Source organism: Venturia canescens, chromosome 7 (genome assembly GCF_019457755.1).
Source record: "Venturia canescens isolate UGA chromosome 7, ASM1945775v1, whole genome shotgun sequence".
Lineage (NCBI taxonomy): Eukaryota > Metazoa > Arthropoda > Insecta > Hymenoptera > Ichneumonidae > Venturia > Venturia canescens.
In genome coordinates, this window is record NC_057427.1 from 4,185,282 (window position 1) to 4,212,987 (window position 27,706).

At 40.2% G+C, this 27,706-nt stretch overlaps 4 protein-coding genes across 5 annotated transcripts; 2 read left to right on the forward strand and 2 right to left on the reverse strand.

Moving 5' to 3' along the window:
• Positions 1-6: 6 nt before the first annotated feature.
• On the reverse strand, positions 7-4,576 carry LOC122414138 (cilia- and flagella-associated protein 52). Its single transcript, XM_043425049.1, has 11 exons — positions 4,451-4,576; positions 3,996-4,195; positions 3,749-3,926; positions 3,401-3,650; positions 2,986-3,259; positions 2,678-2,850; positions 2,359-2,507; positions 2,129-2,274; positions 1,885-2,036; positions 567-1,114; positions 7-369 (listed from the first exon to the last, which is right to left on the reverse strand). Exons 1-11 carry the CDS (start codon positions 4,494-4,496, stop codon positions 14-16), a joined length of 2,472 nt encoding a protein of 823 aa, XP_043280984.1. The 5' UTR covers positions 4,497-4,576; the 3' UTR covers positions 7-13.
• Positions 4,577-4,684: 108 nt separating this feature from the next.
• On the forward strand, positions 4,685-6,073 carry Det (Deterin). 2 transcript variants are annotated; one of them, XM_043425044.1, is made up of 3 exons: positions 4,685-4,842; positions 4,981-5,308; positions 5,600-6,073. In XM_043425044.1, the coding sequence occupies exons 1-3, from the start codon at positions 4,817-4,819 to the stop codon at positions 5,708-5,710; spliced, it is 465 nt and encodes a 154-aa protein (XP_043280979.1). In that variant the 5' UTR covers positions 4,685-4,816; the 3' UTR covers positions 5,711-6,073. The 2 variants fall into 2 exon arrangements, with proteins under 2 accessions (XP_043280979.1, XP_043280980.1); XM_043425045.1 differs by having other exon boundaries at positions 5,604-6,073.
• A 5,011-nt stretch (positions 6,074-11,084) lies between these two features.
• Positions 11,085-20,476, forward strand: LOC122413096 (putative inorganic phosphate cotransporter). Its single transcript, XM_043423217.1, has 3 exons — positions 11,085-11,449; positions 16,027-16,262; positions 17,644-20,476. The coding sequence occupies exons 1-3, from the start codon at positions 11,419-11,421 to the stop codon at positions 18,913-18,915; spliced, it is 1,539 nt and encodes a 512-aa protein (XP_043279152.1). The 5' UTR covers positions 11,085-11,418; the 3' UTR covers positions 18,916-20,476.
• Positions 20,477-20,891: 415 nt separating this feature from the next.
• Positions 20,892-27,518, reverse strand: Strip (striatin interacting protein). The gene is made up of 11 exons (XM_043423216.1): positions 26,964-27,518; positions 26,144-26,260; positions 25,408-25,691; positions 25,117-25,295; positions 24,711-25,024; positions 24,170-24,541; positions 23,448-23,692; positions 22,887-23,114; positions 22,640-22,811; positions 22,346-22,550; positions 20,892-22,092 (listed from the first exon to the last, which is right to left on the reverse strand). Exons 1-11 carry the CDS (start codon positions 27,093-27,095, stop codon positions 21,827-21,829), a joined length of 2,514 nt encoding a protein of 837 aa, XP_043279151.1. The 5' UTR covers positions 27,096-27,518; the 3' UTR covers positions 20,892-21,826.
• Between the last annotated feature and the right edge of the window lie 188 nt (positions 27,519-27,706).

The window sequence follows — 27,706 nt, forward strand, 5'->3', positions numbered from 1 at the left end:
CACAGAGTTTTGATTACTCGAGGTTCTCTAAGGGATTTTTGGCAGGCCCTGGTGTACCGGTACCAGTAAAATTGAGTTTTGGAGTTTCAGGTGCCTTGGTAGAAGCTTTATCATGTTTCTTAGAACCATCACTAGCTCTTGACCCTGTACTCTGCGAACTGCGACTTTTACTGCTGCCCTTACTGCTGCTAGTACTGCTGGATGATTTTTTACTTCGACTTGAATCTCCGTGTGCTTTCCCAGAAGATTTGTCGGATCTGTGAGTGCCCTTTTCGCTCGCTAACTCTTTTTCCTCGTCGTAGTGGCATTGACAAGCACCTCGTTTCGGCTTTGCTGGGTCATACGTGCACAGGTTCACCTTGCTTTTATCTTCAACAAAAAGTGAGCAGCATACGAGATCAATTGAATTGCCATTTATTCACAAAAGTCTCGAATCTAATGTTTGTGGGATTTACGAATATTTTGCCAATTGTTTCGTTTCATCAACCACAAGCACTTGAAAGGACTGCGAAAAATTGAATTTTATCATTACCATAATGTAACGAAGATTGTAACGTTTGACTTACTCTCATGCACAGTTCGTACGCTCTCTGCGAGATTGGATCGTCCGCTCAAATTAGCGACACTGTCCCTATCCATTTCACGAAGATGTAATTTTCTCCATTCTTCTTCACGAAGACTGCACGTTGAGAGTGATCTTGGTGTGGCAGGGGGGTCATCGAATTTAGCTTCGAACGGGCACTTCCATATCATGATAGCACCGTCCGCACTTACGGTTACGATATGTTTGCTGTCTGGACTGAATTTGCAAGCGGTTATAATAGCCGCGTGTCCAAGACCAATATGAGTCGTATCCCCTCTGTTGTACTCCCAAATTTTAACGATACAATCATTCGAGCCAGTCACGAAGTAACGGCCATCAGGACTCGTATCCAGACAGTTCAATCCACCGGCCGATGAACCTTCCAGTTCGCGTATCAATGATCCGTCGAGGGTTTCCCAATAAGCAATTTTACGATCGGTCCCACAGGTCAGTACCTGTACACCGTTTGGACTGAATCGAGCCGACATGAACATCGTGTTTCCCATTAGTACCTGTTTCCTTAGACAACGACTGAAAAACAAACAGGAATTAAGGGCTTCGACGAACCTTGAATAATGAGAAAATTTTATCAATTTTTTTAAGTATTTTCATCATTTACACAATCCAGGAAACAATGAATAGTGCTTAAATTCAACCTGCAAAATCAAAACAAATGAATGATTGAATTTTCAAATGAAAAATATAAAATTTTACAAATAAAGAAGAAAGAAACGAAGTTTTCATTATTATTAAGACAATTGTAAATGAAGATTTGAAAAGTTGCATTTTATCGAAATGTTTATGTAAAATTGGACACAAATTTCAGGCCGTTTTCAAGATTTTTGAGTAATCAGATAAACGAGCCCAAATAGCTCTGCCTATTTAATTTGATTACAGCTTTCTAACTGTTACGAATATAAATTTCGTGGATACGAGATTAAAAAATAAAAATAAATTATTATAGCAGATTCAGTAGGTTTAAACAGACGTAGGAAAGTAACCAAAATATAAAAGGCCCCGATGTAGGTTTGTGACCCCAAATTTCGGTGACTTTCTTCAGAGGCTAAAAATCCTAATGAGAATCTCCGTAACTCAACTTGAGTCCCGTTTTTTTGGAGCGAAGAGATCCTATTTGTGGCATTATCCAACGAAAGATTTCAACGGAAAAAAGAAAGCCAAGTACAGCCAGTTTTTCGAGACGCAAGTGCGATCCGAATAGAGATTCTATTGAACCACTTTATATGCGAGAATATTGAACCCCGAAACTCAAATAACTTCAAAATATTAAGTTTCTCACTCACTTTATGTCCCAGATGATACAAATACCGTCAGTACTGGAACTTATGGCTTCGGTATCATTCGATGACATTTGCAATGACGTCACGGGGCCCCGATGTTCCTTCATGATGCTCTCTAGTCGCTGTACTTCCGGAAACAAGCTCCAAATACGCACCTTTGGGAAGAAAAATTTTAGCTTGTTCCATCATCCTTTCGATTCTAGAAATCATAAATTTTTCACGTCCACCGTCCGTTCGTGGGACTTGCCTGTCCGTCGCAGCCACCGGTGACGAGGCGTGTCCCATCCCTCGTTACGCATATTGCGGAAACAGCCTTAATATGAGCGTTGTTAATGGCGAATATGAGCTGGCCATTTGTCGGCTTGAAAGCCCTCACGATTCCGTCGTTCCAGGCTAAATCGTACATTGCACACGCCTCAAAACAGTAATAAATATTTTATTTTGTTAATATTACAACGATAATCATGGAAACGTTACCGGAGATGAGACTTTTGCCGTTTTGAGTGAAGCACAAATTCGTACAGACAAAATTTGGAACGGTTATTCGTAGCAATTCTCTGTGGGATTCCAGATGCCACAATCTTATGTCGTTTTTACATCCGGTTGCAAATATTTCGGAGAAACCACTGAGAATAGAGGAGAGAGAAAAAAAATTGTTCAATCACGAGAACAACATTTGAATGGAATATCACGAAAGTGGATCAATGTTTCTCTAATTCGTATCGTAATTGCCTGAAGTAAAAACCTGTTGAGTAGCCGAAGTAGAGAAAGTCTTGAAAAATTCTCACTTAATTACCTCGGGAAAGCTATGTCGTAGATCGTATTTCTGTGACAAGTGACTATGAGCCGAGTATCAAAATCCGATAAGTTTATTAGATAAATATCACAAGCAGCGGTTCCTACAAGTACCGAGTTCGTGTCGTACAGCAACATTGAAGTAACTGCACTTTTGACGTATTCGGTAGCATGCTGAAAAAAAATCGACGTGTGTAGCAGAATTTCATTCGATTCTATTCCGTTTGGGAGAATAATTTATTGGTCAGGACCAACAAACTTTCTCCATCATTCAATTTAAGCGACGAGATTCCGAATCGTATTTCTTACAACACGAATTTGCGGTGTACTGGGCAACTTGACTGATTTGCCAGAAAAATTGAAAGATCCTTCGACTATTTCGACACTCTCGACGCTCCCGTCACCAGCACCGACGACCAGTTTGTCATCGTCCAACAGGAGAAGACTTGTCACTCCGCCGGAATACAGCTGACCCTCACCGTCTTTCAATTTTTTTGGTTCCTTTGGAATTTTTGAGTAGCAACCGACCATTATTGGTGATTGGACCGGCTCCATAATATCCAAATTGTGATAGTAGTTCAATCTGTTTTCATCATTCAATAAAACCAAAAGCTCAGTCCGCCGGCCGCTTACTTCTTAGAGAAAAATTTCTTATTTGACTTTGCAACAATTTTTATCCGATTTCTTTGTTGTTCCAGTTTTTGAGTTTGTACTAAAAAGTTACCTTGCTTTGATGATATCTCCAGAAGACGTGCCACAATAAGCCATCTCATCCCGGGTATCAACAACAATGCAGTTTACAGTGCGCCTGAGTTTTCCAACTTTGACATTAACACCGAAAACCTTTCTCGTCTCAGGATTTATCCGCCAGACCTTCAAAGTTGTATCTCCACCGGTGATGAAGCATTGATCACGAATGTTCATGCGTGCAATCGTGAAAGCATTCCCAGCAGTTTCATTACTTGCCACGGAACCTGTCCTTCGATCAAAATTTATCTCATCTCAATATCATTACTCGAGGACCATCGCAATGTTGTTTCAATTCTTGATAATTGCGAATGAGGCATCGTACCACAAATGGCTTCGTTGTTGAAAACGTCCCAAATTACGACATTTCCATCGTCCTTGCCACCGAGGCTTACGAGATAGTTGCTCTCGCAGGTAAAGCACAAATTCTCGACGCTCACTTTGTGAATTTCATGACGTCCTTTTATACTCTTGCTTTCGTAATCCCAAATAATGACAGTCGCCTAAATTCGTTACTTGTTATTCACACTAAAATTTAATTTTTCATATTTACTACAAGCCGGACAGCAAACCTTGAATCCTAAATACGTCAATTGTCCCGATCCGATGAATTTGCCGCACGGAGAAACGCTCAGAGCGGAAATCACGTTCGTGTGGCCGGTTAAAAATGTCTGCTTTCCTGTATCAATGTTTTTCACTGTGATTTTCGTTCCCATGGGGTACAGTATGTGCTTCTCATCAGGGTGAACCTGAAGTCCGCTCTGCACTGTACCTATTTTCGTGTGAAATTTATTTTTTTTATTCAATTTCATTTTTTATTCGTTTTTTCTTTAACTGATTCATGAGTTTGGTCAACGGTATGTAAATTTATGATTTTTTTTTCGGCCGTACTTTCACTGTCCTACTGTTTTGAAAATTCCATATTTGTTTGCTCCACAAACAAATTATTAGAACGTGAAGAATTTTGGTGTACCGAATTTTTGCGAATAATTTTATAGTGTTCTACGATTACTTGGGTATGACTTACCATCGAATGCTATAATTCCAACAATTTCCAAATCTTTCGGGTCCATTGTTCCCGTGACAATGAATTCTTTTTTCTTTTTTTCGTGCTTGTTATATCCACGGAATCGTGCAAATAGATGTCACGAACTTTCTGACATTTGTAAAGAATCGAGCGTCGTTTCCGTTGCCATGGCAATGCTTTTGGGAGCATGCGCTGGTGCGCCCCGAGGCCACTGCGCACATTATAATTTCGTTGAATTTTCCTGTGCTGCCATCTCGAAAGCTGTTCAAAATTTGAACGCTGCTGCACGGCGCGAGCTCAAGCTCAATAAACAGAAAAACGCGCGAGAAGTTTTGCCCTTCAGCTGTTCGTTTTTGTATCACAAAAATGACAACGATAACGGAATTGTTCACGTAAGAATAAGAAAAGCCAATCCATCGGAACATTTAAAAAATTTTTTGGAGACTGACGGATGTACAAAATAGCTTAGACACCGACCTAACCTAAAAACTTTGCGTTTGTTTCAAATCGTTATTTTCGTTTGTAAACAGTGGCTTAGATAAAACATTTTGGACACAAGGACGATTGGAAACTTATGGAAAGTGGCCATTCAAACCTAAGGATGGCACTTGCACAGCAGAGCGAATGGCAACTGCCGGGTTTTTCGTGGTTGAAGGAACCGACGATGTGGACGTCAGTGTCGAGTGTTTTATTTGCAAGAAACAACTCGACGGTTGGGAACCGAATGACGATCCATGGCAAGAACACTCCAAACACCAGGCTGATTGTCCTTACGTTTTACTGAACAAACAGGATGAAAAACAGTGGACCATAGATGACCTGTTCTTACTAATAAAAGCTTACTTCATCAAACAATGTGTGAGTAACTCATTTACTCCGTTCATTTATTTGAGCTTCCATTCCCCATTGAAACTTTCCTCTATATAACTCTCACAGTTGAGTACATGAAAAGTAAGAATATTTCTGAATTGACAGTTCTATCATTTGGATTCCCAACTAAATTTAATTACTTTCTTCATCACAGTAATGTTACGTTCTCAGTTTACATTCCGAATGAATTATCGTTTTCTATTACACTAAACTCTTAATTTATCAACTCGAATATATGGAATGAGATCTTTTATTGAAGTTGTGACTTTTTTTTTTTAGACAGGCACAACGAATGAGGTAGTGAAAACCATTAAGTGGAACAGTGCAACTATGGCGAAGAAAATTCCAAAGATCTATAGAGCCCAGCGTTACAGTCGTAAGGGAAAGTAAGCAAAGTGCCCAGGAAAGAAGGAAGGAGGCCTCATGTCCACTAGCAAATATACAAATATTTTTTAAGCTTCACGTATTTCAATAATTTGTTATAAGAGTAGCAGTATTTTTTACTTTTAATAATTTTCGATGGTATGCAATCGATAACTCATAACCGTTTTGGAATATTTGTAATTGCTATCAATAACAATGCACGATTTACATGAAAAGACCGAGCAGTTCTTCACACATTGATCACGGGGCAAGTATGCTCGGTCGATGTGAAAACAAAAAACCAATTTCTAGTAAGAAGGCTTAAAAATAATCGTTTTTCAATTATTAACGAAGCGTCGTACAATTAAAAACAAGATAATAACGCTCGAAGAAATGGATATTCTTTGTTCAATACGAATTAATGTCGTCAAAGTACCGGTCACCTATTCTCGCTTGATCAGATCGTTGACTCGCTCTCTTTCTCCCTCTCCTATACCAACGATAGGGAAACTACGATAAATTTTTCGTATACATGCATTCATGTATGCGGACATGTGTTGTCGTGTCTAATCGCGGCGACGTTATCGTGGGAGCGTCAATTTAACCGGAGAGAGTGGAATATTTTGGAAGCAACGATAATAAATGTCTAATCGTTTATTCTTTTTATATTTTTTTTTCATCGATTCGTGTAAATTCTTGTTGGGTGAGCCGGATCGTAACGCCCATGGATTCATTCGCGAATGCATCGAAGCTGTGAAAGGACGAATACGCCAAGATAAGGGAGTTCGATGCATCGGGAAATGTGGCGGATTTGTTCGGATGAGAAATCTCTTCCCCCTCGATCAAGCACGCGATAACCCACTCGTTCAACAAAAAACATGAATTCCAGTTGAAGGAACGTTAAACGACGTTGAACCGTCGGGTCATATCTTGTGTACTCGGCTTTTCTCATTTTTTTCACATTTCATCAAAATATTATAGGCTCTCGCGTCGTTTAACAGCGACGATCGAAGATTATCTTTGCTAGTATTGCTTGGTATTGTATTTTGTTTTATATTGCGCAGCGAGATTGCCTTCGGTTGTAAATGTGCTTTTGTGATCGGGGACAGTCGTCGAGACCTCGTGGATTCGTTGGCTCCTCGAACGAGGGAAGCCAGCATTCAAGAATCATTCAAACTATACACGTGTGATAGCGGCTACGAGTGAGAGAGAAAAAAATGATGCCGGGTCTGTCGCAAGCCCATACTAAAGACGAAATTGTCCTAGAATCCAGCCCACTTCTCGTCAAATGGATCAAAAATTCCAAGGTCAAGGAACACAAAAGAAGGAAAACACGATTTTGTGGTACGTCATGAAACTGTGATTGTTTCGACTCTGTTTCCATTTCGCAATATTTATTCACGGGCTATTTAAAATCTTTATTATTTTACAATGACACGAATAAAACTTCATGGTCGCTAATTACTGGCACGCCCCCCTTCGTTCTTCGAGTAGAAAAAAAATGTAATTTTTCTTCGCACCGCCTACAAACTCCTCAACAGACAGCAACACTAGTCGATTATGTATGATGACGTTTCGATCACCTTTACTCGTCGTCCATGATGATAACGCTTCATCGAGTGGCGGTGTACTCGTCGACGCGTTCACAGATAACCCTGCGAAAACGCGCCAAAGCAGTTGAAACGTTTACACTGAATTCGATGGCATTCAATTATCAGTTAAAGACAGAGAGCAAGAGAGAGAAACGAACAATAATATTTTTTCACGAACGAATTATATTGTAAAGAAATTCAGTCAATTCCCCGCTTTTTATCGTTTACACAAGAATTTCAGCTAAGCTCATAAGTCTCGTAAATAGATCTGAACAAATAACGATTCATTCCCTTGGAACCTTGCAGTAATGCTTTTCCAAGGGCTTCAAAAATGATCAAACGTTTCATGATGTTGGTTGCTGCGATGACAACTTCTTTCCAACCCAAAGCACTTCGTTTTTTTCCTCTCTTGAAATTTAATAACCAATTGCAAGTCGATTATTCATTTCTTATGAAGTTTTTTTCTTTAATCACTGGAACAGCCACAGCAATTTCTTGAAACTTGGAACAATACATTCGCTATGTGGCTGAATCTTGCATTGAGTGAGTGGGGAGAATTGATCCAAAAAAGATGCTTTTTGAAAAATTGGATAAAAAGACTCCCAGCGACACATGACACAATGGAAAATCAGCAAAGATGCAATCCCAGTGAATCGGTTGATGCTTTTCACCGATGTTCGATTGATCATCATGGAAGGCAACCCAGAAAATCGACGATGCTTGGCCAGTGCATGAAAAAGTGATTGCTTACCTAAACGCTGATCTCTTTCGAGACTGCTTGAAGGGATGCTAAGCAAATGGAGAAAGTTTTTTTCACTTTTCGTCTGTTCAGTCACTTTGATTTTGTTCCTTCGACATTAATTGAGAAGCAACATTGCCTGAAAAGCACATTTCTTACTTTATTTGCAATCTGATGATTCTTTTAGATAAGCGACCCGTGGTTTTACTGAAAACGCGACTCATTTTTTTCTCTCATCCTCGAAGAAAGATTAACGTTTTATGGCCCAAATACAATTTAATCTCTAAACTTGCTTCCGCGAATAAAATCTTGTTCGAGTCCTTGAAGAGAGTTTTTCTCTCATTCCATTCAAAAGATTGTTCATTTCTTAGAGATTCGTGAAAAATAATGTTTCGTATCCTCGTTGAATTTTCATTATTATTAGCCGTAAACGAACGAAGTTGCAGCGATTAAAAAACATTTATCCAGATACGAAACGTGCAGGTGAATTCCGGAATTCGAATTCTCGACAAAAAATATTTATCACAAAAAATCGTGTCCCGGAATTAAACGGAATTCTTCAGCAATCTACGCGTCGTCGTTGCATCGCCGAATACGCGTTTTTTTCGTTCGCATCGATGCATCAACGGTTATCGCGTTTTTTAATAATGTTAATCAGATAAATTACACATCTGATAAAATCTTGATATTGGGAAGATGTTAAAGTAGAAGAAAAAAAATCATTATCACGTTCATTGTCCATCGTCAATCGATTATTTGCTAGACATTATTTATTTATTCCTCAAACGGAAGAAAACTTTTTTTAACAACAAATAAAAATAACCGACAGCAATGTGAGCGCGGGGCTCAATATCGATTTGACACTGATCCATCAAAGATTCGAAAAGTATTTTAATAAAATGTTTTTTCCTCACTCATCGTAACCAAAAAGCCTGAAAATCATTAAAGGGCTTTAAAAAAACTGCCAACGTCGTCTCTGCATGCTTCCAGTACGATTTTTACCATCTCCAGTCAAAATTTCTCTTCCATTCGAATGACCGCGCGCGGTTTTACCGAGCTTCTCCGTTTCCCTGATAGAGCCAATCGGTTCATCTGTTTAAAAATAAAAATGATGAATAAAATAGCGACAATTAGCGAGTAAATGAATTCCGAAACCCTCGGAAAAACTCCACAGCCGATAAGTTCAAGGAAAAAAACTGTCCAAAACTCATAATCACTCTTCGATAAGTCTCCAAGGCGATGGGCTGTCATGAGAGTTTGCGATTACCACTCGACAGTTTTGCCGACCCCCCTCGTCGTTCCTTCGATCCAGGTTAATGAGACGGACTCAAATACGAATGAACTTCAATTCATTTGAATAGTACGTCACAGTTCGGTGTGGGTATTCTGAAAAATTCGAATCATCCGCCCATTGACACGTGTACAGCAGTTGATTTACACCAAATACGTTAAAAAAAGAATGCATGCGAGTACACGTATCGATAAGAGAAGAATTCTATATACGAGTCGCCGGTTAAAATAGCTCTTGCATTTTTAACGTTGTACAAGGAGCGGAAAAAAGGTGGAATTTTCCTCACGATTCGGTAAAGCAAACTCTTCATTGATGAAACCGAAATTCATTATCGATCGATTACTGACAAAAAGGAGTAAACATACGAATCAAATTTGAAAAATCTTATCGCCTTTTTACATTGCGATAAATACACAGCTCACTAATTCGAATTTTTATTTCGAAGGAACTCAGACTTAATATCGCCGAAAGATTTGGCAAAAAACAAAATCGAACAATTTCAGGGGACGTGAGATTGCCAGAACTAGCGAAAAACGGGAATCACCTCGGAACGCTAAAAATTAATCGTTACATGCATCGTATCCCCGAATTTATTTAATCCGCAGTGTCGCACACTGCCTCAACAGCATCTACACTGTCAACGATTCTAGATAATCAACGAAACGTATAGCTCGGTAAAGAAAAAGAAATTGATTGGTCGGTGTAACTCAGATGTGCGCAGTACAAAATCGATCGATGTTTAAGCATCGATAAGTGAAGTATGTTAAAGCTACGATACAGATGGAAAAAATCATTTTTCTCATCTTCACCCTCCTCATTTATTCAGATATTGAAAAAAAATCTCAAAATCTTAGAAAATAGCATAACCCTTGGGATTTCGAGGGTTCTCGTTTCGATTGGAATTTTCTCTGGTCGATATTTCCTCCTGGATCTCCTTTTCGTCTTCGCTTGTACTCGAATTTTCTTGAAACATTGATTGAAAACAAAAATCAACGAATTTCGTAATTTTCATTTGATTTTATCAAACGTTTGTGAAAAGTGCATTCGAATATACTCTTTCGAATATTTAATCGAACGAAACTTTTGTCATTCGTGAACACACGAAACGTGGGAAGCACGGGAATTGAAGCAAAGTCCACGGGAACAGGTTGAAAAATTTAGAAATCGAGTTCATCATCCGAAGACTTATTTTATTGGTTTCGAAAGGAGGGTCAGTGAGACCGAGATTTTTTTTTGGAGAAATGGCTTCGTTCGAGAAGAGATCGAACGAAAAAATGAGGAAAGCTCGAAAGTCAACGTCCTTCCCTACAAAAAGAGTCTTCGCGAGCTGTGTTTAGCAGGGTTATTATTTTCTCGAAATTCAGAGGGAAAACACGATCTTCGTATCTCCGGACGAGCTCGCGCGACGAGGAGCAGAGAGGAGCGAAAGAGTTGCAGGGAAAAGGGAAAGTTTAGTAATTTATCTCATCTCGTAATCTGGGCTTACTATAATCTCTCCCGATAGGAGATTTCAGGACAGCGACTTACGGGGAGGGGGAGAGGTCGGGACCGACGAGCATTTCGTAGCTAATCTAGTGTCGGATCTGTGATACTGAAAAAAAGTAGGGAAAAAGGAGAGGGAAATGAGAAGGCGACAATGCATCATTTTGTTCGGGAAGAAAAAATGTTGTTTATCGTTGGACTGTGCAGTGTCAATGAAAAACGATTGACGTTCTCCACCGGTCCCTGCGCAAGATATAAAGCGAATTCGTGGCGGCTCGCCTCTCAGTCGTTCGTACAGCGCGTCTATCGGAAGGTGTGACGGCTCGGAGGTTCGCGCGGCCGCGTCAAGTGTGCGAGGCGATCGGAAGCGAGGGACACGAATTTGGGACCTTTTCGTTTATTCCTCGAGAGCATTTTGGCCGACTGTCGCTCACCACGTGCTCGGCGATCCCGCGACCTGTTGCTTCCTGTTCCTTCCACTCGAACGAAGCCTGTCTCGTCTCGATAATTCTTTCCGGAAATATCCCAGCCTCCCGACAAACCTTCGCACCTCCACGCGTCTCTCGATCCTCCCTTCGCATCTTCGGACATTCTGAAAAACTCGCCACTTTCTTCAGCCCCAAATAACGCTATGAAAATGCTGTCTGTTTTACAAAGGAGCTGTAAGTAACCCGAAATCTTTGACGCTATTAAAAGTGCTTCTTCATCGTGTTGTCAAGGAAATTGCATTTTTATTCGTGGACTCCGTCGTTGCTTATGCAGGGAAAAGCGGCCGTGCTGTGTACTCGTCGAATATTCAAAGTGCTCGTGCAATCTAGACTTGGCAGATTAGATAGATTCGTGCACACCTGTCGATAATTAAACCTTTGTGCGTACTTACCAATTTAACGTCCAAGTCCCAACTCGCATGGAACTTGCGCCTTGCAACTTCTGCGGGAATCTAGAAAAGGTAGAACGCTGAATTTCTTCATCACGGGATACCGTTCGTTAAAAAATTGGCTCGCGCAGGGGAGAAGTGAAAAAAGGTTCAGAACTTTTTGAACTCTTGTCCGGGAGTGCGCAATTCTTTCTCTACTTTCGAATCCCCCTCCATACGAGCGCCTGCTCGTTATATTTTGCAATGAAAACAACAATTCCAAAGATACTGTCCCCAGACTTGAGCCAGCGGGCTCGTGAGAGAACCTGATTTTTCATTTTATTCTATTTTTCAAATTCAAAGTGAAGGTACTTCTTAAAAGCACGAGATTTCCTTGGGTTTCCCCTTTCCCGCCAGTCCCCCCTTAAACTTCGTTTGAAAAAGTAAGTGAAAAGCACCGACGCTGCGTCGTATTATTGCGACAATGGTGAAGGCCGCTTCTGCAAATCCAATCTGGTGGGCTTACGTTACCACTTTTTCAACCCCGATGTTCTCAGTTTATTTACACTGCGCTTTCACAGTTTATTTTGTCCGAGTGTCTCAGGGGAAGGAATGAAAAATTCAATATATCTGCGATTACGAAATAGACCGAGGATCCGTCCACTCGAGAGTTAAACACCGCGCGTGTTTGACGTTTCCTCCATAATTCCTTTTATCGGTCGACTCGATCGAAGCGGTGAATGAAAAATGTGAAGAATACGTTCGAAATTACCGCTCATTTTCTCATTATTCTTTTTCACTTTTTTTTCAAATAGTGCGAAACAAAGCAAACTATTCTCGTTTTTTGCGATCGCATGCCCAAGATTGTATCGATACACTCGCGTTGAGAAAACGATGAAAAATTATAGAATTATTTGTCCCCATGCACATTCTCAGGATAAATTCAATCGATAAATTTCCTTCAGAAATTCTCCATCGCCGATTCACTCTTCCCGTGTAACACTGTAACGGTCACTGAATGTTTCCAAGCTTTCGACGAGTGTCACAAGGAAAAACAATCGAATGACATTTTTCACCGAGTACGTATTCTTCCATTTGCGCGCTTACAAACCACAAATGAATGAAATTTTTTGGTTATCATTTCCTCAAATGTTGCCATGGAATATTGCAATAACTGACAAATCGTTGCGATTCGTTCCAAACGCATAAATCGAGTCCACCAGACACACAATAAAACAATTTCAAATGTCAAATCTCACAGGATGCCCAGTTTTCGAGACCCAGACTCTTCTGGAAAACGCGAGGGTAAGAAGCGGTTACATTTAGATTTCGAAGGATCTTCGGAAAGCTGAAATAAGATCGAGTATTTTTATCTCGACTCTTGAATATCTGTCGACTTTATAATACGTTCCCCATCGGTAATAAATTCACCGTTGAAATACACTGTCGATCGATTGATTTGTATTTAAGGGAGAATATCAGTGTGAGGGGCTAAAAAATGAGGTATTTTTTGGGGATTTGTTTTTTATTAAACGGCTCGATCAAATTATTTGAAATTTTGTGTATTAATTATTGAAGTAATGAAGTATACGAGGAAATTTTTTTTTGTTTTTTTTTTCTTCATTTTTATCACATTTTATTGTGAGCGGAGGAGCGGTCGCAAAATGGCGTCTCAAAAAAAGACATCGCAGGAAATATGAAAATTTTGATTAGAAAAAAATGGCGGGCATTAAAAAAAAATGGAATTCTACACAAATTTTTGCAGTAAATTGTTAATAAATAAAAGTAAACAATTCAAAAACTCTACGATGCGACGATATACCGATAAGTATTCTGAATAAAATTCTTTTTGAGTGAAGTCGATTGGACAAAATTTGACAGGTGTCAACCAGGTCAAAAAACATGGTTTCAAGAAAAACGCTTTTAAAGTTTTGAGAGGATAAAACTGAACGATGTTACTTGAATATTGATATAAAACAAGTTCTTACCGATTACTCTGCTATCCCTGGATCCTACAAAAGCTCTTTGCATTGAGTACGTGTGCATACGAAGTGAAAATATTCGCTGAATTGCTAAAATGAGAAAACTATAGTTGCTTCGCGATGGATATCTCCATTGCAAAAAACTGTTAATTGTACGAAGCTCCGTGTTGAAACGAGCGTCGTTACGTATCCCGAGTGTCGCTAACAACTGGAATTTCATTGAAAAGAATTTTCCTGTGGAAAAAGTTGAGCAGTCGAAATCGCGGATCGCGAGTTTCGTTGACGGCTTCGGATCGTCATTTTGTCCTGTGAGAATTTGTCCCTCCCCCCTCAAAGCTTCTCGCAAATGTTCAGAACTTTCAACGCAGTTCGTATTCGAAGTAAAAAAAAAAAAATCACCATGGCACCGGAGAGCATCGTTTGACAGCGTTTAACGCGCTATTGACTCGCAATTCGTTATCGCACCGTTGATTCCTCAAGTGCGCTCAGGGCTTAACTAGTTAATGTCTCTTTTAAGCCAACGGAGTATTTAACTTGGAGTCAATAAGTACTGCTATAAAATGATGGAACTTTTGAGCGAGAAATTGCATCTACTAGTTCGAGTGAAACGCCGAGAGTTTCGTGGACTCCCCTCAAAATTCTGGCTCTCGTCGACTCCCCTCAAAATCTTGGCTCGATTCGTCATTTTGCTGATCGCAGGATGATCCCCCCGCGCTGTGCAATATCGTGCAACGATTGACGCAGGTCAAGCTATGTTATCATGCAAAGGCTGAAAATCTTTGCCATCGAACGTTTGGCTCCTCTCTTCGTCATCGGTGTTATCAAAGCGATGGCTCGAATTTTTCGACCAATTACACTCACAGAATTAATAAACGCGCTGACAATATAAAAAAGTCTCAAGGATACGGTACCGAGGTTCTCACTATCCAGTCCAGATGCTTTTTTCAATCTTTCGCTCTCATTGATTCAGAGCATTCCCTTTCTTATCTCTCGAGGACTTTGAACATAACGAACTTGCACTGTTTGCACAACAAACGGTGAATCTTCGAATGCACAACGCGGACACAGCGCACTCGTGCAGCCGTTAACCTCCGCGATACATGTACACGATTATCTACCTGGAAATGTGCCCGTAGCTCCATTATTATTCTTCGCGCGTCGAGCAGCGAAAGCCATTGATCGATTTCAATAGAACTTGCAATTATCGCGGTTACCTTGCCAGCTACGAATCCTCTGACACAACGATTATCTCTGGTTCTTCGTTATGGGCATGAATTTTGTTGATCATTAAGGAAGCGTCACTACTTGTGATTCGAAAAAGCATCTTTTCGTGATGAAAGAAACGATTAAAATTTATTCTCGCAATAATTAAAATTATGCGTGTAACTTATTTTTTGAGTTTGACAAATCTTTAATATAATTATTGCGGTTTAAATATACTTTCGTAGTAAAATCATCAAGCACAATGTGACGAGAGCCATTTTCTATTTATAGGCGTATGCGTTTACGAGCGTTTTTCTTTTTCCATTCCCAAGCGATTTTCACCGCGGTAACAAGGCTTTCTCAAGACATCATCGATGTCGAAAAACATTCTATATTCTTATTCTCGTTTTTGGCTCTTTAAAGTTGGGAGAATCCTATTATAAATCGAAATGCTCGCACAGGAAGTGTGCCTGTCCAAGAGCCTGTGTATACCCCTTAAAAAATGTGATTTTCGTTAATTATTTTCTCGACAACTGGACGATAGATTGTACAATTATTCCGAGAATAGATGCACGCTGTATATTTCTAGCATATTTCCAAATTTCAACTCTCAAAGTTGGAATTTTCTGAAGCAGTCAAATATTGGTTGGAAATTGCTTCCATTTTTTTTGGATTCGCAAAACTTTCTTTGAAAATCAAAGGATCTGCTTTTGGAGTGCAAAAATATTGGATTAGTGTGCCAAGAAGGAGGTTTTGGAAGTAAAATATATTCTTGCCGAGTAAAGCTTCATCAAGATTCGTGTCATATTCTGCTTTTTGATCGCCACTCTATAGCACCCCACAGTAGAACGAGCTCGAGACTATATAATGAAAAAAACCATGAAACATTGCTGAAAAGTGGGACTTTGTGTCCTCGAATGTTCTTATCGAGTAAAATCTGTGAGTTTGAGACGACTGGAAGATTAAGATATCTCGAAGTAGATCGCAGAGGAGGCGATGATTGGATGAAAGAGGTTCAAAATGGAACGTTATTTTTCAATTAAAACGGTTTTAATTAACGAAAGGAGCGGGGAAGCCGAATCTTTTAAAAATGAAATCAATCGACATCGATCGTCGCTGAAAGCGACGACCTTGCTAATTATTCCTGCGAATTTGAACGACTGCTCGTCGTCTTATCTAAATGAGAATGATTCAACAGGCGTGAGAATACCTCAACGATGGGTGTTCGCGATAATGGGCTTTCTGGGGCTGTTCAACGCGTACACGATGAGGGTTTGTCTATCGATAACGATCATCGAGATGGTGATCCCTGCGAACAAAACGATGGAAACGGTGTTAAACGACACGAGTATTTGTCCCGCTGAATTGGAAGACGACACGAATCTTCCGATTGGAAATACCATGGAGCGGTACGACTGGAGCGAGCCGTTGCAGGTCAGTTAATTAACATTGAAAACTTGTAATTCATTCTTCCTAATCGTTCCTGTACTAATAATGCCCGGCAATAAAATCAGCAATCAGCTTTTCTTAATGGCTACTTCAACATCGCGGAACGTAGTAAACTCTTGCCGTCTTCGGCTTTCAACTACCTCTTATTGCAACGAATATTATTTCATTGGTAAGCCTTTGCTCCACGCGCCACTGTACTTTGGGCATTACGATGATATCATCCGGTCAAAACGAACCATCAAGACAAATGTTTTCGTTGCGGATCGTTCGAGCGCAGGCTTCTTCGAAACACACAGATTTTAAGAATCGTTACCAATTTTTTCATTCGTCACTGTCACGCGACGTTGACCACGTACTTCCGCTTTTAAAGGCCGCTAGCGCTAATTTTCTTCGAATCACTCGTTGCTTTCGAGCGCGATACACCACTTTTTACCTTCACTTCATACTCGACTATTCGTGTTGCATCGAACGATTTTTTCGTGTGGATTTCAAATGATTATTTATAAAAGAAAACACCCACGTTGGCCATGAGCTTGAGCGGAGCGAGCGAAAAATTACGGTGACGAGGCTTTTTTCAATACTTTTCCGCGTTTATTGAATCGTCAATCAATTAATTCGTGGAGTAGCTAACGTAATAGGAAACATTTTTGTCATTTTTCTCGCGAAATATTGTTCCTCACTAATTCCGTTAAACACAATTTGCTCAATGACGATGAGCAACCGCGAAAATCCACTCACCAGTTGCTGGCTGATAATCCAACACGGATTAAGCAGGATCGATAAATTGTGTTGGTAGAAACGAATTCGTGTTATTCAATTAAAGGTATGATCGTATTTTATGGGTGTACAAATTGGCTCGATTTTTACTTCCTAATTAAAGATACTATCACTCCAAATTGATGTCAGAATTATTTATTCAAAATTGTAAATACATTTTTTCAACTTACTTTTTGGCGAGTGAAATAAACTACGGTTTTTTTCTATGTCAAAAATCGCTTTAAAGAGCAACGGGAAATGGATCAAGAAAAAAGTGTTAACAAAAAGGCTCTGTGACAGGAATGGGCCAAACCAAGAAGAAACAAAATGCCTTAATAAGCCGAAAAAGCCGAAATGTGAAGTTACGAGTGCTGATTTTATCAATTTCGTTCAATTTTTAAACTGCTTTAAACAATAAGCGTCTCGAATTTTTTCCCAAACCTTCGTTACGTGCTTCACTGTGTTATTGCGCACGTTTTAAATAAACTTGGTAAGAATCGTTCATTCCTTATACGGAAAGAAAGACGATTTTTTACGCACCATTCGAATTCTGAGTAAATTAAAAGACTTTCTTAATTTGAAGATAAAGCTAATCGAGGGGTGATTTCAGGGTATAATTCTGTCCTCGTTCTACTGGGGTTACGTGGTCACTCATCTGCCAGGTGGAATGATGGCAGAGAGGTTTGGCGGAAAGTATTCTCTGGGGCTGGGTATTCTCTCGACGGCGGTGTTCACCCTGTTGACGCCGGTTGCGGTTCTATGGGGAGGATCGACGGCTCTGATAGTGCTTCGTGTCTGCATGGGTTTGGGCGAAGGAGTGACGTTTCCGGCGTTGAACGCGATGCTGGCGCAGTGGACACCGGCAGAGGAGAGATCGAAGATCGGTTCGTTGGTGTTCGCCGGTGCTCAGCTGGGCACGGTCGTGACCTCGTCGTTGTCGGGGTTGATACTTCACTACTCGCCGTTGGGTTGGCCAGCCGTATTTTATCTGTTCGGGGCCGTCGGAGTGCTGTGGTTCGTCGTGTGGACGCTTATTTGTTACAACAATCCTGACGAGCATCCCTTCATTTCGGAACGAGAAAAGAAATATTTGCACGAACGTTTGCGAGATCACACGAGCAAGGAACCGGCCTCGATACCGTGGCGACACATCCTCAAATCGCCGGCTTTTCTCGCCCTGATCGCGGCCCAGATCGGCCACGATTGGGGCTTCTTCACGATGGTGACCGACCTCCCGAAATACATGAGCGGCGTGCTCAAGTTCTCGATAAAGAGCAACGGCTTTTTGTCCTCGTTGCCGTACCTCTGCATGTGGATTTGCAGCATCATCACCTCCTGCCTAGCCGATTGGCTCATCGTCGCCGGCCACATGTCGACGACGAACGTCCGAAAGCTCGGGACCACCATCGCCTCGATCGGCCCCGGGATATTCATCATCGCCGCCTCGTACTCCGGCTGCGACAAAACCCTCGTCGTCACCATGTTCACCATCGGCATGACCCTCATGGGAACCTTTTATCCCGGGATGAAGGTAAACGCTCTCGATCTCAGTCCCAACTACTCGGGCACTCTGATGGCCATCACCAATGGGATCGGCGCCTTCACCGGGATCATAACGCCCCTGGTCGTCGGCGAGTTGGCTCCTGACGGGACTCGAGCTCAGTGGCAGCTCGTATTTTGGATCGTACTCTTCGTCCTCGCTCTCACCAATCTCATATTCATCCTGTACGCGAGCGGCGACACTCAGTTGTGGAACGATCCGGATTACCTGAGGAAGGAGCGGGACGAGAAGAGGCGAGAAGCGAGCGGCGAAAAAATCGAGAAAATCGTAAAGAAAGATCGAAACGAGGAAAAAGAGAAGGGCACCGACCATCACCATTGATCGCGGTTCCCCCGCCAATATTTTTTACACGCGGAATTTTTAACGCCCGCTAAAGCAACCGCGATTTTTACCATCGTATGGTTGACCAGCGTCCCGAGAATCATTCCAATCGAATGACAAGCTGCGCACCCACGACGAGGGCGAACAAAAACTCTCGATTGTATAACGCTCGTGAAGGAATCGCGTTCCGTGTCTTGCACCGCCTCACCGCGCCCTCGGACAACCACGCCGATCGAATCTTCCGAGCTATACCGATTCGTCCTCAATGCCACTAATCTTATACCAACCACCGAATCGTTGTCGTGGCCATCGCTCCGCCACCAAATCAGGGATGAGGATGAAACAACTCATCGCGAGGACCACGCGGCAGTGACTCATCTTTAAGGGGGCGATGCGACGAGTGAAGAGGCGCCGCGAAGACCGGATCTCGTAGCAAGGACCAAGTGGCCTCGCGTATCGCGATCCCTCGCACGATCATTACGTGTACACGCTTCGAAGGTCCTTTTCCATTGATTTGCGGGGACATAATATTCGCGTCGACTTTCGTACCGGCGCGACGGACGACGCGCCACAAATATTACTCTCGTTCTTGCTAGTCATTGAACGTTCGGTCGGACGTGCTAATAATATCGGATCGATTGAGTCAAGAATTTCTATCGGGCTTCCCCGGACCTTTTAATCCACGACGAGGACGTCGCGCCGCAATTCGCTACGCGAACATTTTCATCGGAACATCCTCCAAACGGCCTGGAACATTTAAATTAAATTCACGTTTTGTATTAGTGAACAGAATAAGTGAAAATCGAGTGACGACGTTGCGATCGTGAGACGTTCCATCGCGTCAGCTTCGACCCTCAATTCATACTTTCGTTTATCTTCTCAGTGTCCCCGAAATTATCAATTTTATCTTCGAGTATACACCAATTAATCCCAGCCCTCGTATCCAAGTGTTTTCTTAAGGTGATCTATCACTTGCGCGAGTGCGAGAGAGATAACTGCAAAATGATTGCACGGTTTACTCGGACATCCTTGATTTTTTGAGAAAAATAAAAGTTACATCTTGTTCTCTGATAAAATGAGAATAGCGCGTAACTCATATTTTCTTTCAAATATCAAGCTACTCGGAATAAACCGTGCAACAGGATTTTAACCGACTGAACAAGTGACAGAGCACCTTAAAAGCATCACTTTTTCGATATCATTGTAAGACAATTTTCAAAATTTCATTTGATTTAGTTTGGGAAAAAGTCCTTGAATTATTACCATTGGACGAATAATCATTCGTTGCTGAGACCAACGAGCAGACACACTTGAAACGGGGGCTCGCGACTGTACGATTTGTTTTCATGTGCCCAGGGTCTGCGAATAATACGATTTTGTTTCCAAGTCTACTGAAGATGATCGGGAAGCAAAATACTTTACGCGTAATCTCAAAACGTATATATAAAGTTAATGCTCTTCTGAGAGATTCTATGTCGTTGAGCTCAGAAATATTGAGAGATCATTTTGTACAAAGGAAAATAAATATGTAAATAAATAAAAATTTTCTTGACCAATCGCACGACAATATGTATGATAATTGTATGTAAATATAATAATATTTAACGTAAAATTCTTTGTTAAATTATTTTCATCTTGCTATTCCAACGTCACCGGTTAATCGCTCAAGATGGAATCATTCGATCGTCCTTGGTAGCAAAAAACCTGTGTTGAGTGTGGCCTATAAAAGCAAGAAGTGCATTTTGAAATTGTTCGTGCATGAAATCGAGACCCAAACTGTCCGGATACCAGCTATTAAATTCTTGGTATAAAACTTGATGAAAATGTGCCCGAAACAAGGACTCAACATGAAGCGTGACGAATTTCTAACGGCACGAGTAAAAACAATGTCTGACATTAGTCTAAAAAACTTAACAATTGGCTGCATTTCGTTGCAAAAGTGAAACGATTAGTTGAGGACAAATGATAAGATGCAGTTTCGATTGGTGGTTTATTGAATACAGCGATTAACTTATATAGACATTTGTCAGGACTAATAAAACGCGTGGGCGGAGGTATAATGTACATTTAAAAAAATCTCCTGCTTCGTTATACGAATGAATGCGATATATCTAATAAGAATTCAAAGTCGATTTACAAGTATTAAAAAAATGGTACACGTTGTTATTTATGCCGAATCTCCAGACCATGGCTGAGTTTATGCATCGGTGAACATCGTTGAGTAACCCACGACTCATCATCAAATTACACGATTGTTACGAATAGCATGTATATTGTGGATTCCTTTGATAAACGATTTCCCCGAATCTCGATTTAAAAAGAAAAAGCAAATTTCAAAGTTGGAACGAATCCATAAATTGTATCGATTAGCAGCGATTCGACACCCAAAATCTGAACTGAGACAAGTCTCACGATTCCCGGCGCGGTTTTCGTATAAATTCACGAATGTCGAGTCACGCGCTTTTTGTTGCTAAAGTTTTTCGTCACTTTCATTACTCCATTAAATCTTGAGAATATTTTGAAGAAAATCAACACGAGTTGGAGGTATTTTAAAATGATTATGATTCGTCTCCGTTCACCTTGTTAAACTGCGTCTCCGCTGAGTAACGACAAACAGGAGCGGTTGTATATGAAACATGATTTAATCGAGTGTCTCTTGTGAACGGAGATGCGCCTATGTGATTATGAAACAAAAGGAAATAATTGCAATTCTCATTAAATTATGATTTCTGTTTGCGGTGTTATAATTATTCAAACTCAATCGTACGCGCTCTGGGAATACTTTAAAATCGTTATCAAACAAATTATTGCAAGTGCGAAAAGACGAAAACTTTTAACAATAATCAATAACGCCCATCTCCGTTTGACGAGAGAATCAATGACAGCGGCACTAACGGACGATATCATTCTGTTAAATCTCACAGTTTTCCGATTCTAACAATTTGTCCCAGTCTATTGTCGTTTGGAACACTTCTTGCTGCAACCAAAGTTCGTAATGTTGCTTGAATTCATCGGTCAATTCGACATCGACACCGAGCACCGAAGTCACCGAGGTATCAACAGGTTCCAGCTGCTCGTCCCTGTTTGTCATCAAGTAACGTCGGTTGTTAAATTGATCGACGCACGCTCGCAATGCACATTCTTCCGCTTGAAAATCCCAAGGTCTTGCCTCCAGATCTATAAAAAAAAAAAAAAAGAGAAGCGAAAGGGGCTTTAAAAATACTGCGCACCAAAGGTTAATCCGAGGGCGGGTATGCTTTTTCTGATGGAGAAAAAAAGCAAGATCGCCTGGCTGAATAACTGTATGACCTTTTGATATTTTGGTCGACCCAAGCCACGAATACCGAAAGAACGGAGATTCAGAGCTTTGAGCGGACTCACAAATTTTCAAAGCTTTAACGATTTGTAGACGAGAAAGAAAAAATCTGACCGTTGCCATAGGCCCAATCGTCGTTCAATCGATGGCGAACCTTTGCATAAATAACGCTGATCGTTTTCATATTTGTCTTCCTCCATTGACGCCCGAGATACTTTGTCTGCATTTTCAAAAGCTTGAGCACGTACAACTGCATCATGGCGTGTCTGACTTTCAAGGTACGCTTCAAAATCGGAGCTGACTTGAAAACTACGAGCATCTGAAATAAATTTTCACATTGGTCACCGGAATCCGTTATCAGCAGATATTTTTTTCAAGTGAGTAAGAAAATAGTCAAAAACAAATTACCATTATTCTGCTGTGCTTCCACTTAGTCAGTTTGTTGAGAATTCTCAGTAGATTGATGCACGAAAATACATTTCGCCATGAATAAATTTGACTGTCACCGATCTCGAGGCTCTCTATCGTTAGTTCTGGCTGGTCACCGATTACGCAAATTGGAAAATCCAACAGAGGAATGCTGCGAAGAAAATAAACGATCAGTAACGCGTCATTCGTTTTCTGGAAGTTTCAATTGACTTTTCAAACTACTTACACATTTTTAGCTTCAATGTATGCCAGGATATTTTGATTAAGAAACTTGAGAACCAGCGGTATGCAATTCGCGAATACCAAATGTTGCGACATAAATTCGAATTGGTAAATATGATTTAGCTTAAAGTGTTTGAGTAAGAGAAGCAATATAGCCGATACGGCTTTTACTATGATTTCCTTATGACGATTCACGTCGATTCCAAGTTTCATCGATTGCAGAACAGTCATTCTGTAAATAAATTTTTCCTTAGTTTGAAGATCCGATTTTTATGATTTTTTTCTCAGTATCGAATCACACAATCTTTTTGGGTCGCTAAAATACTACAGTGATTGAACCTAGGAAGATTTTAAACTCTCGAATACGTCGCAGATATTGAAACGCTATCTCGTCAAAAGCTGCATGACTGGACAGATTTGAGGTAAACAATAATGACGCTGTTGGTATTAAATGTAGTTTATTGGGGTATCTGAAGGTGACGGAATATTCTTGATCGGTCTCTATCTGCGTGCTTTTGAATTGGCAATGGTGTATGAGATTTGTTTTTTCATTTTCAATACTTACGGCATCTCTTCTGGCAGCACATCTGCCAAAATATTGATACTGTCAGTTTTAGCTTTACTCGTGGGTGCAGCTGCGAGAAGAATTTTCAATAACGCTATCATGTATTGTGGAAGATTCGACAGAATCGCTTGATACAAAACTTCGGTGGGGGTCTGTCGAAGCGGAGGTTCGGGTGTGCTCATTGGGTTCCTAACGATCTCCTCCTCTTTTTGAATTTGAACTTCCGCCAGTGATGTGTACATGTGCTGAAATCATTACAGCTTTTTTCCTATCTTCATTGGAGATCGCATCGAAGCACGTGTCTGTTTACCATGTTGGTATATAAAGTCCGCATAAGATAGCGCATAAGATAGCAATAATTCAGAGAATTGCGAAATTCGATGGTAGAGAGTAACGATAAAAATACGAAAATATTTTCATTTCGTTCAGAAAAAAAGAAATTCAAGAAACATTTTATTCCTTTATCAGGTTGCGTTTAAGGTCACACGTTAATCAGATTATACGGAAAAATTTCGAGAAATTCGAGTTTGACTTAAACGATTCACTCCCACTTTCTTGAACATAAGAATTTGAACGAAATGAAATTTAATGAGTTAAAAAACGTCAATAACAATGAAACTTGATCGTCGCTTCGAGTAATACTGAAATTGGTTTTCAATATTACGCAAAATTACGAAAAAAAAATATTGAACCTGATATCGGAATAGATAAAATGAACTCACGCGTTTCAACGTATTGACACCCTCATGTATGGGCTGAGGCAAACCAGCCAAACTCTCGCTGTCATTGTTCAATTTATACCCAACGAATTTCAATCTCGAAACGTCAAGAAAAGTATCGACGTCCTTTTGTCTGACTTTCGGGGTCCAAGGTAAACTTTTTCCCACGTTAGGTGGTGGAGGTCTTGGCCTCGGTTTGAACTTTGCTGGGCGCGCGCGATTACGGCATTGTGGATTTACATCGTTGTGGAAGACTATTGGTTTCGAGAAATACTCGCTCTCGTTTGCACTGCTTTCTTGTTCACTGTTCTCAACTCCTTCAAGCTCCATTGCCAAGCCCGGCTCATCGAGAGAGCTTTGCTTTATGAGACCTTGCTGCACATACCAAACGATTCATAAAACTCTTGATTAGATTGATTTAGTAAAATAACACGAGAAATTATGCACCCTCTTACGTCGAAGAGAATCGATAAGCAATTATTTCAAGGATTAACAAAGGTGAGTATTGGACAAGAATTGTCTAGTGGATGAATGAAATACTAACACGTCTGAAAGATTTGATGTTTCTCTTTGGATTCTGCGAGTCCAACAAATCACCAGCGCTCCAAGGTGGTGAGCTTGCCCTCATCGTTTTTGCGGTCTCTATCGTATCTTCCTGTTCCGTATCTAAATTTGCCTCTTCTCGATAGAGTTTCTTCAATTGTCGAAGTTCATTGATACCACCGAGTGATACTAGTATGAGTTTCCATAGGAGAAGGAGTACCTTCTTCATAGGAAAATGTGGGGCAAAACCGCTACAGAAGCAAGTCACCATGCTCAACAGTTTTACAATAAGTAAATCTTGTCCGTAAGGATTCACTGTACAATTTGTTCAATACATACGTTAGAATTGTGCAATAGTGACGACATATTCAAGACTGAAAAAGATCATTAATGAATCAGCATCTTACCGAGTTCCTCCTTAAAAGATTCGATATTATTCTTGTAAGGACTTGTCTCATGATGTATCATTTCTTCTCTCATCACTTCCGTTATAATATATAGAACGGATAGAATTATTCGAAGATCCACAGAATCCGCCAGACTCACGGCCAATTTTCTCATTGCGGATGTAGCAGCGGTATTGTTTCTACAATATCATGAATTACATCAGTAACGAACGAGTATTTTGAAAGATATTGGACAGTCTATCTTTTGTAATATCTTTTGTAAAGATTGAGAAAAATTAGAAAAATGCATACTCCATCTCGATATTGAGCAATTCGACGAAAGCTGGAAAGACCCCAGCTTCGTAAAGAAGCATGACGTTAGTTTTAGTCCATTCCTGTTGCTCTCTGTCAGATTGTACTTCAGCCCAGCAGCCTTGGGCTATATAGAGAATACATCTAGCTGCCTTCATTCTCATATGTTTATTTGATACTTCTAGCTGATCCAATAATTTATTTATCACTGCTTTTTGCTGAGATACTGAAAAATTTTGCCACGAAGCACGAAGTTTGTACCCCTCCATCAGATCCTCAAAAGCCTGTGATCAAAACCATTTCTTATTTCAGCCACCATGTTTGAAAAAAAATGAAATTTAGTACAACGTTCTTGAGAGATCGTGTTTCAGGAAACTAATTATTTTGAATGTTGAATCAAAAAAAAAAGTGTTTCGAGGGCTTTTTTGGGCATGACATTTGGTATAACTAAGAATTCTGCATTTCATATTTTTAATTATGAAAAGCAATTGTCGGTGAACAAAATCACAACAATAGGAATCAACGACTCATGACAATTCATTCAATGCAATTCTCCAATCCTCCTAGATTCTAATATCTCAACAGTCACATCCAAGAAATTACCTCAAAAACAGATTTCTCATGAGTCAACTGTGCAGATTTAAAAAGCCTGTATTAATTATTGCCAACAACGAAAATAATTTCTCCGAGAATAGTAACACTATAAAAAAAATAAATCCTGTTACAAAGAACTCACTTTGACATTTAACTGGAGCTCATATTGCTCCGTATAGCTATACAACTCTGCAATCTCGTTCACATGATTATCAGCATCGTCGTACACAAAGTCCAGGTCAGTGGATTCTCGTTCTTCCTGAATGACAGAAATTAGATACCAATAACACCATCAACATTTACTGTAGTTCCAAAGACAACTTCCTCCTTACAGTTATAGAAAAAAATAAGTTATAAGTTTTGCTAGGTCTACCCAACACAACGTCTAACAATAATTATCATACAAATGACATTGAAGCTCTTGTACATTGACCTGGAAGTAAATTTATTCCCACAATGTAGCAGGAATACAAAATTCAAGTATCTTTCATGAACTGTGTAATCCTATAAACTTTGTGAGAATAAAGAAATTTTCATTTCAACATGCCTACGGTACGTTGGTTGAGGGTGGGTTGAAAAGACAAAATACCAAAAAGATGAAGCTTCATTACGCGATTAAGCAAGCTACTCAGTAAATACAATGTTCCAAAAATTGTCAAAGCGTAAGAAATTCACATAACGGAAAATTAAAATAGACCATAAAAAAAATTACATCATAATATTTTTTCGACTTTTTGTTAAACATAATTTTGCAGAAGAGTAGGAATCACGGTAATTTCAAATCAAACCACAAGATATTTCCTGTCCCGAGGAATTGAACTGTCGAAGAAACGTGAACTGTCAAAGCAATAAAATCCTCGCGTTGTTCGAGCAAGACGAGTACGGCCAAAGAGGAAAACAAGAACGCAAGAAAAAATAATAAGTGTCCGTTCGTGAAAAATATGTTGAGAGAAAGAACATACATCAGAATCCTGTCTTGGATGATGAAATTGTAAGCTCGGTTCTACACGTTTTCCGTTTCCATTGGCATCCATCGCGAGTCCTTCGCCATTTGCATGGTGCGGGGGTCGCATATAGTATTTCGCTTCATCCATAGAGAATATGCGTTTAACACGGTCGTTACGAAAAAAAAATCACTTCGAAATCGTGTCACAAATTGATTTAATAACAGAAAACTGACAAAAACAATAAAAGTAAGACTATTGTTCAACGACAAAGTTGGCCCGCGTCAAAGGAACATTTTTTTTCCCCAACGTTACAATCGTCGCACCAAACATTCCGATTCTGCCCTGGGGATACTAGGCGATTGTTAGGATTGTTAGGAACGATGCTTCGACCGAAATCCACGTATCATTCGTGTCAACCTAACCGGACGATTTGTTGCAGCCTACTGATAATCTTAACTTTTCACGCAACAAAATAAAGCAATAACAATATCGAAGAAATTTAGTGAAGAAAAAAATTAGTACGGTATGACAGCTCGAGATGTTAGTTGGTCGGCAGCTGCTGCTGCGCGTGAGCGTGTACCACAGAACCACAGTCCAAGTCAGCGCTTGTTGGTGGCAATCCATGGAACCAAAAACAGTACTGATGAGCCAAGAATCATCAGACTCTATCGGTAAGCCTATCACTATATATATATATCTGTACATGATAATCTTCACGTATAATAACATTATCATTTTGCAAGCACAACGCAAAAACA